Source organism: Ostrinia furnacalis, unplaced genomic scaffold, assembly GCF_004193835.3.
Source record: "Ostrinia furnacalis isolate ACB-3 unplaced genomic scaffold, ASM419383v2 OfSCF6651, whole genome shotgun sequence".
Taxonomy (NCBI): domain Eukaryota; kingdom Metazoa; phylum Arthropoda; class Insecta; order Lepidoptera; family Crambidae; genus Ostrinia; species Ostrinia furnacalis.
Genome location: NW_021136890.1, coordinates 22,975 through 37,829, shown reverse-complemented (window position 1 = coordinate 37,829; position 14,855 = coordinate 22,975). Strand labels below are relative to the sequence as shown.

The 14,855-nt window shown below is 38.5% G+C and overlaps 1 protein-coding gene across 1 annotated transcript; it reads right to left on the bottom strand.

Moving 5' to 3' along the window:
- Nucleotides 1-974: 974 nt before the first annotated feature.
- Nucleotides 975-14,610, bottom strand: LOC114362598 (LMBR1 domain-containing protein 2 homolog). The gene is made up of 8 exons (XM_028318055.1): nt 13,988-14,610; nt 13,457-13,647; nt 12,634-13,009; nt 11,737-11,907; nt 10,821-10,998; nt 7,462-7,643; nt 6,675-6,923; nt 975-1,028 (listed from the first exon to the last, which is right to left on the bottom strand). The coding sequence occupies exons 1-8, from the start codon at nt 14,159-14,161 to the stop codon at nt 975-977; spliced, it is 1,575 nt and encodes a 524-aa protein (XP_028173856.1). The 5' UTR covers nt 14,162-14,610.
- Between the last annotated feature and the right edge of the window lie 245 nt (nt 14,611-14,855).

The following is a 14,855-nucleotide window of genomic DNA, read 5'->3' as shown; positions in this document are numbered from 1 at the left end:
CAAGAGCCATTCTTAGAATATGTCCGTTTCAGAGTACGGTCAGATAACTTGGACGCCACAGTGAATCTTTGCAACTCAAATAGTGTTTTTCTATGAGCTCAATATTTGCAAATTGCATCAGTGAGTCTGAGTGAGTACACACACGTTATAGTAATATTAATTATCAAGGATAAGTATATCCTGTATTAAATATGTGTATAGCAAGAACGGCCTTGAGCGGTTAAGAATATAAACGAATCACATAGCAAATTACAACATTTTAATGAAGCAAAACTTGAAAGGCTGTAATCAACATCGAAATTAGATGCTGGTATCTTATTTCGTGTCCCGACAAGCCTAATTCTGGTCCCGGGATACCGCAATGTCAACGAAGGCTATTATATAAACCTTTAGACGATACATGGAGGGTGTACCCGCATAATTAGATGTCTGTGCCAAGAATGCCAAGTTCAGAAGATACTAAACTGGCTCTTTTAGAGTCAGATCCAGAAGTGAAATGATTTAATTGGATTTCGGGAAACGTGTAACTAACAGATTTGTATCAAGGGTTGAATAAATGAATAGAATTGCCTTAATATCTTTGTTAGTATTGTATTCATTTTGCATAAACGAAGTACTAATTTCAACCGTAGGACAGTCGCGCATACTGCAATACTTCGGACATGTTTCGAGGCGGGATGACAACTCCATAGAACGACTGGTCGTCCAGGGAAAAGTCGAAGGAACCCGATCGCGTGGCAGGTCACCAATGCGATGGACCGACCAAGTGAAAGCAGCAGTAGGAAACGGCATATGTGACTGCACCAGACAGTCTGCCAATAGAGAGAGATGGAGGGAGATCGTGCGGAGAGTTGTATCCGCCTCTACAACCGATGTGAACAACGCCTCAACGTGACCACGACCACTCTGTAACGAATAAGATGAAGAATCGAAGTACTAGTATTTATTCTGTGGTATTTATTATAACCTTAAGATTATTTGTTTTGTAAGTTTTCATAAATTACAAAAGCAAACCCTGAACTATCGACCTGTAAATATTCACATTATGAGTTTTAAGCAGATGTGTCAAGGCGTGTAAAGTTTTTTGCCCATTGTTTTATCAAGGTTGGATGGAAAATCAAACTTATTGTTGCTAACAAACATGCTCACGTCGAACTAATGTTAAAAACTACCCTTATTGAAGGTAACATTGCTATCGAGACTTGGGAGAAGCCTTGCTTCATGGATCAACGACTCAAAGCTATAGCGAATAACAATAATAGTTACCATATTATGCTGACCTGAACACGAATTGCCTCTTCATTTTCCCCTACAATTTCAGACAAAGAACATGGAACAGGCGCAGATGTAGATCGTTCAAAACAATCGAATTTACAATTTTACATGTCGTTAAGCGTACAATGGAGTAACGAAGTAAAGAAATAATGGAACGAAGCGGGAACGTAGCGACCCGTTTGTCACGGAAAAAACACATAAATCGCCTGATAAGACTGATCACGAATTTTATTGCGCGTTGAGTAGATCGTGTTAACCATTTTTAACCGACTTCAATTAAGGTGGAAATACCATAGTCATTAACACTCGGTATCACATACTTCTAGCTGCGACAAAAATTAAGCCACTGCAAGAAAGGATTTTTTTCCTGGCGGCTTGGTGACCGGATTGAACCGCCACCGGTGCAGACTGAGAAGATGGTGAATTGTCTGCACGTGAAAAGAGGTTGTTCGGCTTGCAGAAATTTATAAAGTATCCGGTTGAGAATTATCAAGCTAAATTAAAAAGTAATTTTCGAGATAAAACTTCTGAGAAAACCCCAAAAAGTTTTAATTTTTAGGCCTAGGCCTGATAATGTCTTAATCGAAAAGTTTGCTAAGTAATAAGTACAACAAAGGTTTGTTGGGGAAACTCCGTTCGAAACTAGTATCTAACTAACACAGCCGCCATCTAAACTTTCGGGTTCGGTTTTCTATCGAAGTTAGGAAGAAAGCTTATAAAAGGGTATAAGAAACTTATACTTTTATAGCCTTTCATGCATATTTTATAATAAAAAAGGTGAACGAAAAGTCACTCGTAGAGAGAGATAACAATCGATATCTGTCCAGTATGCAGGGTGAATGAATCAGGAATTTTAAGAAATTTTCAACTCTACGCTCCTCTACAAGCAAAGTATACTACTTACTACGTTACAGTGTTGGAAAAGGTAAACTGAAATTGCAATCTGGGAAGTTATTACGAAACTGCTTCATAAAGTTCTAGTTAGGCTAAAGTCGATATTTTCAGCGTTACATAATGGTCGCTTCGGGGATGCCTCCAGTCATTGCCTTGTTTCAAAGTACAGGGAATGCCCCGCTTGTGCCCGTGCCAGGCGCTTATTCTAGATCAAAATGCGATCGCAATCTGGCGGATGCCATACCTACATAGATACTATTTATTACTACATTATAATATGACTTGGAATTAAACACGACCAGGCGATTCAAAACCTTACGAAACCTTAGATGACGTACGATGTTATAAGAAATCGTATGAGAATAACATCTCCTCGTATGAGGATCTCAATCAATTTCGCACACGATATGTTCCCGTGCACGAATTGAAGATTTTCTTCAAAAATACGTTGTCTGCACTCTACTACATCTACTATACTGCATGTTTTATTTGCGCTCAAGTCAAGGTGAGTATTAAGTTAAGTGATAGATAAACATCCTATTCCATGTTAATTGACGCCACATATCACCTAACATGACAATACATTAGCGATTACCGATTCTGATAATGACCAATGCTAATCGCTATTATGTTAACATTAGCCTTCTGATCTCAACACAAATTGTCAATAACATTATTATGTACATCTAGGACGTTCCAGTAAATGGCTTTAAGAGGAATCAATTGGTTTCAATTGATATTGTGTCGATCAAAGCCCCTCCACACAATGCCTTTGCACAGAAAAATAAAACCGCAAGCAATACTGGCGCTATTTATATTCGTAAAAAAGTTAATAGCATGACGTCTTTGTATTGTATTGTAGCCATATTTCTTTTCCAGAATAGAAACACAAAGGGTATCCGACGAAGGATTTGAATTTGAAAAGACTAATATAGAACGGCTGATGGAGAAGATATACGATATAGCGCATTTAGCGTCAGATTACTTTCATGCGAACATATTTCTTCATCCAATTCTGATAAGATTTTGATAAAAAGGCAGAACTATATTGTAAAGAATAAAATAAAATAAATCCACAAAAACTTCAGCCTTTCATCGAATCGTACGACTGAAAGGATATTAAAAACTTTCTGAATAAACTTTCATAAAGTTAGTCTATATTCACCCTCTATCCAAACATAATCTAATAACAAGGTTTCCCCAGCAAATATTTTATTTTCAAAATTTTATTAAGCCATGACAGTGTTGACTTTCTCTGTGTAACACGGCCAGAATACCATTGTAGCACACTTGAAGCACACACATCAGTAGGATCTCATTCATGTCACCACCAGAACGAAACCTATTGCGTCATCGAAGTTGCTGATTCGCATTTGTTATTGAATATAGACGTTATTTTAAAACAGCAGACCTTTTTCTGAGTTTGCAATTCACGAATAATATATCGATACCTCTGGGCTCAAAGGTCGTAAAGGACAAAGTACGACTTTTCAGGAGAAGCAAAAAACGATTTTTTATTTTTTTATTCGACAATAACTTTTTTGTTTTTTGAGCTATTAAAATATGACCTAAGAAGAAAGTGCTTAGAATTCACAGCATTTTCCGAGGAAGTATTGAAAAACTGGACTAGGGCAGTATTTACTGAGATAGATTTCCTTTACGCCCTCAAAATCACAATAAAAAGACCTTTACGCCCCGTAAATATTCGTCCTAGGCAAGTTACTCAGGGCGTAAGTCTATTTTTATTTTACAAAACTACAAAACCAAGGTAATAAAGGACAATTTACATAATTTTATAGGTTTTCATAGGTCATAACGGAACACCCAGGTAAGGTATTATGCAAGGGAAAATTGATAATTTGGCTTAAATATTTAATGTTTTATGATATTTGATATGTAATATACCATTTCTTCACATATTTTTAATGAATTATGGTATTTTTTAATGAAATAAAATAATTTTTCGTGGCCTCAAAATTTAATGCACACAATATATGAAACTATTATTTAAGCAAGCAAAAGTATTGATATCTTCGAACTAGAAGATACCATTTCCGATATAAGAGCGAATTTAAAAATAAATATTATGACGGTTTTAAATAAAACTTCATAATAATGTCTACTTTACACGAAAAGCCTAAACCAATTTGATTTTATATATTTATTTAATCATTATTATTGTTTCGAAAAACTACAAATGGCGGACTTAATTCCTTATGATACTGCAGATAGGATAGAATTATTAAGGACAAACGAAAACCAAACTATAATTATTCTAAATTCTAAATAGATTAAACATTGTTATTCATAATAGCTTGAAATTATGTCATTGTACTTGGTACAAAAGTAGAAAGGTTAGGTAAGTAAGATTACAAGTAGGAAGTTTTTTATTCCAGTAAAGTACATCCACTTAATTTGCGCAACATGTATAGGGCATAAGAGAACTTACTTAGTTTTTTGCATAAAGATTGTATTTGAAAAGTCCATCTTAATTTATTGTCTAAATCCAACCCAAGAAATTTAACTTGCTCAGTCTCGTCAATATTTGTGTCAAGGAATTTAATGTCAAGTTTCGGTTTGTTATTCTCTTTAATTCTAAAATTCATCACATTAGTTTTGTCTAAATTAATTATTAAATTATTGGATTGCAGCCACTTAATACAACACTGTAGAGAATTGTTAATCTCATAAGTTAAAGTAGAAACATTATCTGAACTAAAAACAATATTTGAATCATCGGCAAAGAGGACCATAGGGTGACTGGTAGCTTTTGGAAAGTCATTGATATACACCAAGAATAACAGCGGACCAAGAACACTGCCCTGGGGAACACCATACTTGACTACACGAGTTTTTGACTGGTATATCTTTTCAGTTTTTGTCAAAGTACATATTTTATTAATTTGTGTCATTTGTGTTCGGTTACTAAGATACGATTCTATTAAACTAAGAGTATTTCCTCTTATTCCGTAGTAATTTAATTTGTGTAGTAAGAGTCCGTGATCAACATAATCAAAAGCTTTAGACATATCCATGTACATTGCTGCAACTGGCTGCCTATTGTCTAAGCTTATCATTACCTTTTGTAAGAAGTCGTATATTGCCATATTAATATTTTTTCGTCTACGAAATCCCTTTTGTTCGTCTACAAGAATGCTATAATTATCGAAGAAGTCATATAAACTATTGTAGATGTACTTTTCAAAAACTTTCGATATAATTGGAATTAGCGCAACAGGTCTATAGCAATTCACATCGTGCCTATTCTTCTTCTTAAACAAAGGTTTTATTATTGTTGTTTTTAATTTATCCGGATACACACCATTTTCAATGCAATTGTTTAAAATGTGACAAAGTACTGGTGAAATTAACTCTGCTACGTTTTTCAATATTTTTGTGTGTACGCCGTCGTAGCCTGTACTATTGCAATTCTTAAGTGACATGATAATTCTATCTATATCTTGAGGTATGCAAGGTCTTAAATATATTGTATTAGGAATATTGTTTAAAGTCTCATTATTGTAATTATTTTGTAGAGTGTCAGCATTAATCGGTTTAACCACGTCTATAAAAAAGTCATTAAATATGTCAGCAATTTTTTTTGGGTCAGTAATTTTTTCATTATTCACGGTCAAATGAGATATATTTTCTCTAGGCAAATTACTTTTAGAGGAATTTATTACGTTCCAAGTGGCCTTTGATTTATTTAATGAATTTTTAATGTAGTAATTGTTTTGTGCTTTCTGCGTTAGGTTTATTATACGTTTAAAACGGTTTGAGTACTGTTTAAACTCGAGTTTATTTTCCGACGTTGGACATTTTCTATATTTCCAAAGTAAACTACGTTTTCGCTTGCTGCATACTTTTATACCTTTACTAATCCATTTTGGTTTCTTTATGGCAGAAAGTTTAACTTGTATTAATGGGAAACATAGATTATACAACAAAATTAAAGTATCGTGAAAAATGTCAAAAGCCTCATTTGGGTCGTCAGAATCATATACATTATTGAAGGTTATTTGTTGTAATCCTTCCTTGAACTTACTAAAATTTTCCTTATTATAGTCTCTTCTACTTACATACCAATACTTTAATAAACATAGTCGTTTTGTAGGACATTTTAATAACTGAGCTTTGTGATCTGATAGAGCAAATTCAAGAATCTCACTTTTACATCCTAACGCCTAAATAAAAATGCCGAACGCGTCGATTGAGTCGCTTTTCGGAAGCTCAACGCAGCGACAGCAGTCGCGTGAACGCCGCCACACAAAAACGTTTGTAAAGCCGGTGGCGGTTTGTTGCTGTGGCGTGAAGCACGTGTCAGGCGTCCCTAATACTTTCTATCACTGTCGTTTAGATAAACGAATAGATATATTAATATTTATATTACATTACGCGTAACTGACAAAGAAAAGAGATACAAATTTGAAATGTGGTTATGATGTTCAGCAGTGGATGTCTTAATGGCATAATAGTGTACTGATGTCGATGACCCTGAAACTCACCTTAGTGTAAGCGGTTTCCACAATCTTCTCCTTCTGTTCGGCCCTGAACCTAGCATCCATGTGCACCAAGCTCAGGAAATTCAGGCACATAGCGGGGGTAAGTCGACACGCCATCATTCCCGAGAATATCAGACTGTACTCGTTGGTCTGGTGATGAGGCGCTAAGTAGTACAGGTTTAGGAAACGGATCTTCAGCACGGTTGAGAAGGCACAGTAGAACATGTAGCATATTATGATGGTCGATATCGACTGCAAGGAAAGATTTTTACGTTCGTAGTTTATCGTCGTAGTCAGCGTCAAATAGTTCTTGACACCCCAAAGTAGCTAAAAGTTCGCAAAGCGGCTTTGTAACAATTGGAATTAGGTTGAGCTGTCAAGTTTTTGCCACTTTGGGTGTCACTAACTATTATTAATGCTGACTACATCTCGAGTATTGTGAAACGAGTCTGATTCACAAAAGCATGGCGGAATATAAATATCTGAATATTTAATCTTTATCGTCAGGTCATTCAGTCACTACTTCAAGAGCTAGATCAAATTCAGTTCAGAGTATACATATTCGAGTATGAATGTATGTTCTACCACCATGTGATTTTTACCTTTGTGCTGCTAGTGTATTAAAAGAAATAAAGAAAATTTATATCAAACAGAAAAAAAAAGTTCTAAAGAAATTCACAAAGTTAACATAATTATTATGTTTAGTGTGCTCTAAGCCTCTAAATTAATAATTTACGTGATGTAGAACTTAACCCATCTTAATGTTTAATAAAATGTGTAAAAAACATACCAAGATAGCAGCATAATTGTACTGGCTGGTTGCAGCTGATACTATGTGCGCGAATATGGACAGCACTGGCTTCTCCGAGAAGAACGTCATCTCCGACCAGATGATGGCCAACGACATGACGCCCGTCACCACCGCCATCGACTTGAGGAAGTACTGGCGCAGGAAACACTCCCAGTACCATTCTGGAAGGGAAGGGGTATTGTAAAATACTCAATTTAAAATGATGGTGGGTTAAGGTGGTAAGACAGCCAGTTCCTCTGTTGTCGAGGATTCCGGGTGGAGCTCCGGCCTGATCGTCACTTTCCATTAGGTAAGACGCAGGCCAAGGCTACCTCGTTGTGAATAAAAAAGGCTTCATCAAACAAAGTATGACAAAAAAATCTAGCGAAATAACCATCGTCTTGAGGAAGTACTAGCGCAGGAAACACCCCCAGTACTATCCTGGAAGGGAAGGGCTAGTATAAAAGACATAACTTGGGATGACGGTGGAACATGGTAAGTCTTCAAAGCCACGTTTACGTCGCAAGAGATATGACGGTAAGATTATGATAATTTCAAGGGCAAATCGGCAGAATTTCGTTATGCGTGACACACGTTCCCTGTCGTAGCATATACATATTAGTGCGGTAATTACCCTCTCCTCGGTGTTTCTTTACGAGATCGAATTAGAAATGAGTAAATGTAAACGAACTAAAGTCGCTGACATAGCCCGACGGATTAGCAAGCTGAAGTGTAGCAGGAACATGGAAAACATTGTGGGAGGCCTATGTTCAGCAGTGGACATACTATGGCTGAAATGATGATGAAATAAATCTTACCAATAATAGGTGGGTATACTAGTCTCTGCAGCCGCGGGCGTGGCGTGTGGAAGGTGTGCTGGAAGCGCTTATCGGGCGAGCGGAGGTTGGCCGCCACATCTTCGAGGTGGAAGATACGCTCCAGCATCATGCCCCATTGCGTCTCCGTGCGTTGGAGCACGTGGAACTCTTTTAAACGTCTGAGGCGAGACGAACGGAGAGGAGACGAGACGAGAGGAAATATTGTAGCTGTCAGGGGGCATAGTGTGAGTTTACGTAAAACGCATTCGATGTCGACTGCGTCAAAAAGTGACATTAAATGTATGAGGGATTGTAGAGTGCCCCAGGAAACTTTCAAGAAGTAAAATCTTCATATTTTATGTTTGATGTAAACTCACACTAAGCCCTTAGTTTATTGCTGTCTACGAATCGTATGACGCCTTCGGGTTTGCGAGGTGCGGGGAGAAGGCAGCGGGGGACGAGGCGCTCAAATCCGCCCGACATATCTCCGCTTCGGCTGCCGCGCGCCGCTGTCAAATTCTATAGAAAAATGAGTCCAGCCGACACATCTTTTGTCTCTGGGCCTAAGAATAGGAGTGGGTGTGAAAAATTCTTACCTATGATAGGAGGGTATACTAGTCTCTGCAGCCGCGGCCGTGGCGTGTGGAAGGTGTGCTGAAAGCGCTTATCGGGCGAGCGGAGGTTGGCCGCCACATCTTCGAGGTGGAAGATGCGCTCCAGCATCATGCCCCACTGTGTCTCCGTGCGTTGGAGCACGTGGAGCTCTTTTAAACGTCTGTGGCGAGACGAGCGGATAGGAAATATTGTAGCTGTCAGGGGGCATAGTGTGAGTTTACGTAAAACTGTGAGACTGCGTCAAAAAGTGACATTAAATGTATGACGGATTGTACAGTGCCCCAGGCGGAAACTTTCAAGAAGTAAAATCTTCATATTTTATGTTTGATGTAAACTCACACTAAGCCCTTAGTTTATTGCTGTCTACGAATCGTATGACGCCTTCGGGTTTGCGAGGTGCGCGGAGAAGGCAGCGGGGGACGAGGCGCTCAAATCCGCCCGACATATCTCCGCTTCGGCTGCCGCGCGCCGCTGTCAAATTCCATAGAGAAATGAGTCCAGCCGACACATCTTTTGTCTCTGGGCCTACTAAGAATAGGAGTAGATGTGAAAAATTCTTACCTATGATAGGAGGGTATACTAGTCTCTGCAGCCGCGGCCGTGGCGTGTGGAAGGTGTGCTGAAAGCGCTTATCGGGCGAGCGGAGGTTGGCCGCCACATCTTCGAGGTGGAAGATACGCTCCAGCATCATGCCCCACTGTGTCTCCGTACATTGGGGCACCTGAAGCGCTATGATTGTCTAAGAATAAGAGTAGGACGAATTCACTGTCTTCTTCTGTCTTTCCCGAGCATTATAAGCCGGGCCTCTTGAAAGCGAAAGTAAATAGCACTTACAGGGCAGTTATGTACCATCCTAGACTACATCTCACTTAGCATCAGATGTGATTGCAGTCAAATACCTGGTTTCTGTTGCATAAAAAATAAAAGTAGGTGTAAATAAATCTTACCTATGATAGGAGGGTATACTAGTCTCTGCAGCCGCGGGCGTGGCGTATGGAAAGTGTGCTGAAAGCGCTTATCGGGCGAGCGGAGGTTGGCCGCTACATCTTCGAGGTGGAAGATACGCTCCAGCATCATGCCCCACTGTGTCTCCGTGCGTTGGAGCACGTGAAGCTTTTTTAAACGTCTGAGGCGAGACGAGCGGAGAGGAGACGAGACGAGAGGAAATATTGTAGCTGTCAGGGGGCATAGTGTGAGTTTACGTAAAACGCATTCGATGTCGACTGCGTCAAAAAGTGACATTAAATGTATGACGGATTGTACAGTGCCCCAGGAAACTTTCAAGAAGTAAAATCTTCATATGTTTGATGTAAGCCCGCAGTTTATTACTGTCTACGAATCGTATGACGCCTTCGGGTTTGCGAGGTGCGGGGAGAAGGCAGCGGGGGACGAGGCGCTCAAATCCGCCCGACATATTATTATCTCCGCTTCGTGTATCGCGGCTGCCGCGCGCCGCTGTCAAATTCTATAGAAAAATGAGTCCAGCCGACACATCTTTTGTCTCTGGGCCTAAGAATAGGAGTAGGTGTGAAAAATTCTTACCTATGATAGGAGGGTATACTAGTCTCTGCAGCCGCGGCCGTGGCGTGTGGATGGTGTGCTGAACGCCCTTATCGGGCGAGCGGAGGTTGGCCGCCACATCTTCGAGGTGGAAGATACGCTCCAGCATCATGCCCCATTGCGTCTCCGTGCGTTGGAGCACGTGAAGCGCTATGATCGTCTAAGAATAGGAGTCGGACTGGAATTCACTGTCTTCTTCTGTCTTTCCCGAGCATTATAAGCCGGGCCTCTTGAAAGCAAAAGTAAATAGCACTTACAGGGCAGTTATGTACCATCCTAGACTCCATCTCACTTAGCATCAGATGTGATTGCAGTCAGATACCTGGTTTGTGCTGCATAAAAAAGTAAGTGTGAAAAAAATCTTACCGATGATAGGTGGGTATACTAGTCTCTGCAGCCGCGGCCGTGGCGTATGGAAGGTGTGCTGGAAGCGCTTATCGGGCGAGCGGAGGTTGGCCGCCACATCTTCGAGGTGGAAGATACGCTCCAGCATCATGCCCCATTGTGTCTCCGTGCGTTGGAGCACGTGAAGGGCTTTGATCGTCTGGGAACAAGTATTTAGACTGCACCACCTAATTTTAACGATGACCAGTGTTTTTTGTATGGATTTTGACAGATTGTTGACGTCTGTTAAAGTTAAAATAAGATGGTGCAACCCTTAATGTGAGAATAACTGGACAAGTCTGTCAAAGCCGAAATCGCATGATGATGCAAGATTCTATGTTATCGTCTGCTAAAAATAGTATCATCAATCGATCAAGCAATTAATAAAATATCTGGTGATAGCGTCTGTATCATATCAACACAATTTTAGTGTTTATACCCTGTGCAGCGAATCTTGTCAAAGTTTCGTGATAAAAGTGTGTTTGTAATTGATAAATGTTTATCAAGAAATGCACATTTGTTGTTGTGACTTTATCAAATGACTATTCTTATGATTTATTAATGATTTTGTTCTCCTACAACTTTCACATGCCAGTCATGACAAGATACACTGTAAAGATTTTAACAAACATTTAATGGTCATGTATTTCTGTGAAATAAACGAATTAAATCGAACTTGACATATTTTACATGCCAATATCTTGGTAAAACATGTTGATTGTTACATTGATAAAATTGTAAGACCAACTCATATTGCTCTGTAATATGTTTTTCACACATGTTTATGTAAATAAATTCTTTATCTTTAATAATAACTATCATTAGGTATATCTTCGCCGAGCCATCACAGGAGATTAAGGCAGTATTAGACTAAGACATGCTGACGATATAAACTTACCTTCTTATGCAAGTTGATAAGTGACTTAAAAGACGGCGCCGCCGGCCTATAGGGCGCGGCTCTGGAGTTCAGTCGGTCTCGCAGCTGAATAGGCAACTTCTGAACTATTGTCTCCACATGCCTGTGTAATGGGTGCCCTGTGCTGATGGCTGTCTGAGCTGCTTGCAGACTCTGTAAAATTAAGATAAATAATAATAATAAATATCTTTACTATCTAGCCCCAAAGTAAGCAATTAATATGCTTGTGTTATGGGTGTTAGCTTAACGGATATACTTATACTTGTACATATACTTTTTTTAAATACATACATATTATACATAGTAACACCCAGACCCGTCACAGAAATTAAAATTCATCATTTCAATTTCTGCCCGGCCGGGAATCGAACCCGGGACCTCTCGGCATAGTCCGTTTTAGAACCACTACACGTCCGTTACAATAAAAATACTTGGCATAAAGACTTCAGTGGTATCAAGAAGTAACCTTTACTTATTTATTATGTACTAGCTTTCCGGCTGCGGCTTCACCCGCGTGGAATTTTGTCTGTCACAGAAAAACTTTATCGCGCGCGGCCCTGTTTCAAAAACCGGGATAAAAACTATCCTATGTCCTTTCTCGGGACTCAAACTATGTCTATGCCAAATTTCATCAAAATCGGTTCAGTTTTAGGCGTGAAAGCAAGACAAGACAGACAGACAGAGTTACTTTCATTATTAGTATAGATCTTATGTTATTGGAGCACACATAATAAACAACTGTTATTATCACTTGGGAACTAATCGTGTTTGAGGCAGTAAGCAAACAGGCAAATATTTCTAGTTCGCGTCTCACATCCCAAGCAGGGTTCACCTCTAAATAATCAGATAACATTAGTCAAATAATAAGTGTTTACTTACATCTAAAATTTCATCCACAGTTTCCTCAGCTTCACACTTATCAGTGCTCAACTTGGCTATCTTGAAGTAGCTGTACGTCAAAGAGTAATTCTTTTTCGAATTGTTCCATAAGTTCCTTGGCACTTCTACTAAAGCATATCCCAGTAGAAGGATCAGCAGAAACAGTCCCCATGTGTTACTGGCCGATGATGCAATGGCTTTTATCTTAGGGCCGTCTATGCCATCGTTTTGGAAAGCCAAATATATAAGAAGGATCCCACAAATCAACAAGTATGAGCCATAGTAGATTGCATTGTCTACTAGGGCGGATTTAAGTTTACCCTTCACTGTAAAGTCTCCGGCTTTACTGTACGACTGCATCATTGGCATTATAAGCCTAGAACAAGATAGTTCAAGATATTTCTAGTAGTAATGATTTTGGATAATAATAGAGTAGCACCTGGTATAACAAATTATTTTTAAAAGCATAATTAAAAAAAAAACTGCTTCAGATAAGTGGATTAAAAGTAATAACGTAAACAGATATTTAACTTGGCATTGTAAAATAATTACTAGATTAACCACTTACAATTAAAATTGTTTATTTACAAAAAGAGTTATGCAGTAATTTATCTGCTTCTGAGTGGGAATGATAACTTTAATTATTAGTAAACAAGTACAAAGGTAAGCACACAAAATTAAATAACATTACTCATGATTTTACATCCACTATTGGAATTCAGGTAATTAATAGGTGTAGCATTTAAAGACCGTAACAATTTATTATCTCGACTCGCAGGGCTTTCATGGGTATAATTTGAATTGTGCGGCAATGTGAATTTACCATGTCAAGCATTGTGAAGTCCAGTATACGACTCTCCATAAATTAGGGAATACGCTTTTCGGTACATTACTCCAAGGCTGCTGACAGTGACTGCTCGGAGGTGCTGCGGTGGTTGTCGCATTGCCGACTAGAAGTTGTTCTGCTTTAGCAGTCGTTGTGTTGTCATTTAATATACATTGTTGGTAGACAGTCTGAAATAGGAGAAAAAAATAGGAAAATTATTCTCAATTTTTTTATTTATGCTTCGATAAGTAAAGGAAACTTAACCTAACCTAAATTAACAATTTAATTTCATCCTTACAACTTCAATCACATCACCAATTGCAGTTTTGAAATCGTAATTGAAATCCTAATCCTAAAAGTTTTGATATCACTGTAATTAAGTAGGTAAAGGTAAGCCAGTGGTGAATGGCAAAGAATTCCAACACCAAATTAGAGATAATTATGTTCTTAATTACTGGCCTACGTAAGTTAGTTTTGCTCAACAACTTTTAACGTAAATAAGAGACACAAAAGAACTGAATGACTTACCGATGTCACATCTAGAGGCAAGATGAACATAATAACGAATGAAAAGTACCACGCTGTCAGCACCGACACTGTCACTATCAAGTGGTTCCTGTAACAGTCTCCATATCTGTACAACAACGTTGCCGCTAGGACAAATGCTGACACCAGTTCTATTACAAACAATGTGTACACCATTTTTACTGTTTTCAAAACAAATTTTACGGCATAAAGTTAATTTTTCTTCGCTGTTTTTTGTTTCTCTCTCCAAACTCTAGCTGCTTCGTGTTGTAGCTGCTCAAAACGTATCTGGGTAGGCGATTTCAATGGTAATAACCGCGGTCTCTCTATTTCAAACTCTCGTGGGCATTCTTCGTAGAACAAAAGTCCTGTATCAGGCAAAATTGGATCGAATTCAATACTATTGTTGCTAAACCCCTTCGCTGCAGACATCTTATGAACACAATGATAGCCGCACAATCATTTTCGTGTTTGCACTTGATTTTAAGCCGCGTTAAGGTAAACTATTTAATATGGCAAGTCTTGGAATCAAATAAATTCTACATTTATTTGTAAATCACCAAATCCAACCAACCAAATCACAAATTCATTTTCATTATCGTGAAACCTCAAATATTGTGAATCAATCAAAAAAATTACAGAGTAAAAATTTCAGAGCGTGTTCCTGTTTTATTAGTTTTTATTTTTGACATGCTTAGATTAATTATTGTGAAGAACAAAAAAATATTTACAAAAATATTGACAAACATCTTGACACGTCCAAAATCATTAAGTTAAGATTTATCACGACGCGTATTCCTAACCCGGCTGTCTGTTTATAATTTTGTACACACTGGACTGGAAATCGGTTTAAAAAAAAGATATGTCAATA

Bases quoted from the DNA above. Each gene is read 5' to 3' on its own strand.
- LOC114362598 (XM_028318055.1), bottom strand. From the start codon at position 14,161: ATGGTGTACACATTGTTTGTAATAGAACTGGTGTCAGCATTTGTCCTA. The intron at 13,648-13,987 runs GTAAGTCATTCA...CTCCTATTTCAG, and splicing joins TGCCTCTAGATGTGACATCG to ACTGTCTACCAACAATGTAT. The intron at 6,924-7,461 runs GTATGTTTTTTA...CTTTCCTTGCAG, and splicing joins ACAATTATGCTGCTATCTTG to TCGATATCGACCATCATAAT.